This window comes from Wasmannia auropunctata, unplaced genomic scaffold (assembly GCF_000956235.1).
Source record: "Wasmannia auropunctata unplaced genomic scaffold, wasmannia.A_1.0 LD336085.1, whole genome shotgun sequence".
In the NCBI taxonomy this organism is placed as follows: Eukaryota; Metazoa; Arthropoda; class Insecta; order Hymenoptera; family Formicidae; genus Wasmannia; species Wasmannia auropunctata.
The window spans coordinates 2,869,748-2,873,667 of NW_012026805.1; the positions used below are offsets into that span (position 1 = coordinate 2,869,748).

The following is a 3,920-nucleotide window of genomic DNA, read 5'->3' on the forward strand; positions in this document are numbered from 1 at the left end:
TTGACATTATTTTGAAAATTAATTTTAGATTTTTACCATTTTTTTCAACTTTAAAGGATTGTAAAAATTAAAAAAAAACATATTTTGACTTGATCGAAGTAGGGGCTATAGCCACAAATATTCTGAAGATGTGTGCACAAGCCCGAATTGATTGGTTAATTGGTTTTCGAGATATTATGGGTACCCAATTTGAAAAACGTGGTTTCGAGAAAAATGGGTTTAAAGTTTTTTGTACATGATTACATAGATTGAGACCACTCTCTATCAGTGCTATGGCCGGTATTCATAAGTCGGTTTTTATTTCAAAGCCGTCTTAAGTAATGTCTTAAGATGCTAATATGGCTCTATTATTGGCTTGTAACATCTTAAGACTTATACTTAAGACGATCTCAAATATAAGAATCGATAACCGGCCTATAACTTTGTTAATTTTGCGAATCGGGCTAAATCCTTTTGCAGACATATTTTCCATATCGAATACTTGCAAAATATGTAAAAACAAAAAAATCGATTTTTCCGCTAGACTAGAATACCCCTTTCAGAAGAGAATGTTAGGTTCTGATATAACAAATATATATAACAATGGTAAAATAAATGCCTTTAAAAGCCAACGCAATTCTTGTGGCACAAATGATCCTTTAGTGTAGTAGTAAACGTTTCGACTCTTGGATTGAGTTCTCTTCAGTACATATATCTCATTGTCAAACCACCGTAACATAAATTCCAAATTCCATCCGCTTCCTCATTCTTGATAATTTAATCAGTAAATGATCTTGATAATTTAATCAGTACTGATGTGTCAATTTGAATTGAAAAGGTCAATGCTGTAAAAGAAACCCTATACTGTGTATGCTTATAATATAAAATTATAAAGTCAGTATACTAAGTCAACGGATTAAAAAAGTGAGTATATAAATAAATAATTAAAAGATTTGATAAGTTGTATAAATACTTTGTAAAAACATAAATTAGATTAAGACTTACACAGTAATAAACGAAGGAAGGAGCGAACGTGGCAAGAACGTATGGACAATCTCCATGTTAACGAATGACTGAGGATGACTAGTGAGGATATTCAAGTTTATATACAATATCTCCCCCTTTTTAAAAAAAATGTTTGAGATATGTCCATAATGACATTACAAACTAATCACAACTTTTTAAAATTGCTGATAATGTCGCAATAATATGAATCAAGAAACTCCGTATCACCCTGTAAATTCAAACCTTTTAATTGTTTTTTTATATAAATCATTTCTGAAATTAGCCGTTTGTTAAGGTGAGCTTTCTGATCCATTATTTCAACGTGGTCCCAGATTAGTTTGTAATGTCATTGTAGACACATCTTAAACGTTTTAAAAAAAGGGGTGATATACAAACTTGAATATCCTCACTAGTCATCCTCAGTCATTTATCAACATGGAGACTGTACGTGGAGAACCATACGTTCTTGTCACGTTCGCTCCTTCCTTCGTTTATTACTGTGTAAGTCTTAATCTAATTTATCTTTTTACAAAGGATTTATACAACTTATCAAATCATTTAATTATTTATTTATATACTCACTTTTTTAATCCGTTGACTTAGTATACTGACTTTATAATTTTATATTACAAGACATACACAGTAAAGGGTTTCTTTTACAGCATTGACCTTTTTAATTCAAATTGACATATCAGTTTACTGATTAAATTATCAAGAATAAGGGAGCGGATGGAATTTGGAATTTATGTTACGGCGATTTGACAATGAGATGTATGTACTGAAGAGGACTCAATTCAAGAGTTGAAACGTTTACTACTATAATACAATAAAGGATCATTTGCGCCACAAGAATTGTGTTGGCTCTTAAAGGCATTTATTTTACCATTTATAAGAAGAATATGGCAAAAAAAACACAATTGTGTTTGTGTTTGTGTGTGTGTGTGTGCGCGCGCGCACGCGCCGCATTCAAGTTTGAATTGAATCATTTTTCTCTACAGATCGAAATTTACGTTTGTGATAAGTACAGCCAATCACATTTTTATATATTGTAATCTTATAATAACCCTTGAAACTGGATTATGTCGGAAATTATATTGGAAAGATGTACTTCTTGATTAAAAATAAGCATCTCGCCTTCGGTTTACGTTTCTTATTAAAATACCGCGGAGAAAAGCATGCTTCGATAAAGAAAGAAAAACAGAGAGATAGAGAGAGAAGGAGAGAAGAAAGAATAAACGTGTTTCTTTTCGACTTAATTTCCCCGTTAAAAAGTTCGAGCAAGGAGCGTATGTCAATAAAAAGTGAACGTTATCTCCCGAGCTTACGTTTCCCATTAGCACTGAGTAAAAAACGTCACGGAGATTTTGTCGGCAGCGATCATTCAGAGATACCACTAGGCCGCAGTCCAGTATGACCAGGCGTGGGTCGTGCGCCACGTAATCGGGGGTAATGACCCACCGAAAAGTGTTGAACAGGCTTGCCTTCGGGACGACCGCTTCTTCGACTAGAATGTTGCCCGGGTGTAAGTCACAATGGATGAAGTTGTCCTTAAATATCTATAGTCAAACGTTCACACATTATTTTCTGGTAAAAATTTTTATTAGAATTTCTTTATATACAATTATATGTATAATTTTCAAAATTTTTATGTAAATTTCAAAATTTTTCAGAAATTATATAGTGCACTTCATGTGTAAGTAAACTTTTACCTAAAAGTGTTGTATGAATTGCTTAAGATTTCAAAAATATAATCATGAAAACTTATGAGAGTTTATATTGTATAAAGCCGAAGATAAAAAAAATAAGTATATATTTAATTATATACGTTCCATCCAAGGTATTGAAAGTAATCGTTTAAAACAATTTTTCTTTTTTTAACATTTTTAGCTAAAATTACAAAATATACAAAATTTGTATATACATAAATTTTTAAGGATTTTTCTCGTACTTTTAGATATAAACGTTAATTTTAGTGAGAAAAATTTAATAGTATGAAAAAAATCAATTTTTTAGTTTTAAGTATTAGGAGTGTGATTTAGTTTTGAGGGTTTTGCAAGATAATGACACTAATGTCAATGTTTTCGAAGACATTTCAATCACAGTTATTGTTTCTTAATACTTTAATATTACTTCATGATATTTACTAACAATAAATGCAGTAAACATCGTGTTTATACATCTTAAAAATGGAGCTTCCTAAACAGCATTTGCGACCTCATGTTGCATTATCAGTGAAGCAAATGTTAATAGAAATGGGAAGTCTTACCGCACTCCGCGTATTCTTTAGATATTACTTCATCTGATTATCACTTGTTTAGATCAATGCAACATGCTCTAAAAGATACGCAATTTCATAATTTCGAAGAAGTGAAAAAATTTGAGAAAATTGGATTTTTTTAGAAAAAGAAAAAATATACGCCAAATACATAAAGAATGTCACTTACATTCTTTCTAAAACTAAGAACAATTTTTTTTTATAATTTAAATATACAATTATTAAAAAATTGATTAATCAAAAATAGTCGTGAAATTAATAAAATTATAGTCAAGTTATTAAAAAAAGCCAAGTTATTAAACCAGTCTCATTATTAAAAAAAAAAACTCAAAAAAGTTTATTGTGAAAAACATTTAAAAATTTAAAAAATGGAAAAGTGATAAACTGGATTATAATGAAGAAAAAACTTGGCGTGCTCGGATCGCATTAATTGCATTTATGCTTTTTTATCTAACTATTGCATTCATGTTTGTGTATATCCGCAACTATTGCATGTAATAATGTTTTTATATATGTATATTTATTTGTATTACAAATTTTTCATTTTACTATAAATCATTGGCTGTGAAACATTGCGTTTTCATGCGACCCGGGTACTTTGTCTGACTATTAGTTTCATGTTTGTGTATATTTGCAAATAATTTATATACTATAAAACATG

General features: G+C 30.1%; 1 protein-coding gene across 2 annotated transcripts in view; it reads right to left on the reverse strand.

Moving 5' to 3' along the window:
* The window catches only part of LOC105448509 (uncharacterized aarF domain-containing protein kinase 2-like), a 51,491-nt gene that overhangs the window by 2,184 nt on the left and 45,387 nt on the right, over positions 1 to 3,920 (reverse strand). For both annotated transcript variants that reach the window (XM_011687149.1, XM_011687150.1), the window contains exon 7: positions 2,310 to 2,540. In XM_011687149.1, coding sequence (XP_011685451.1) covers positions 2,310 to 2,540 — 231 coding nt within the window. The remainder of the gene's footprint in view (positions 1 to 2,309; positions 2,541 to 3,920) is intronic.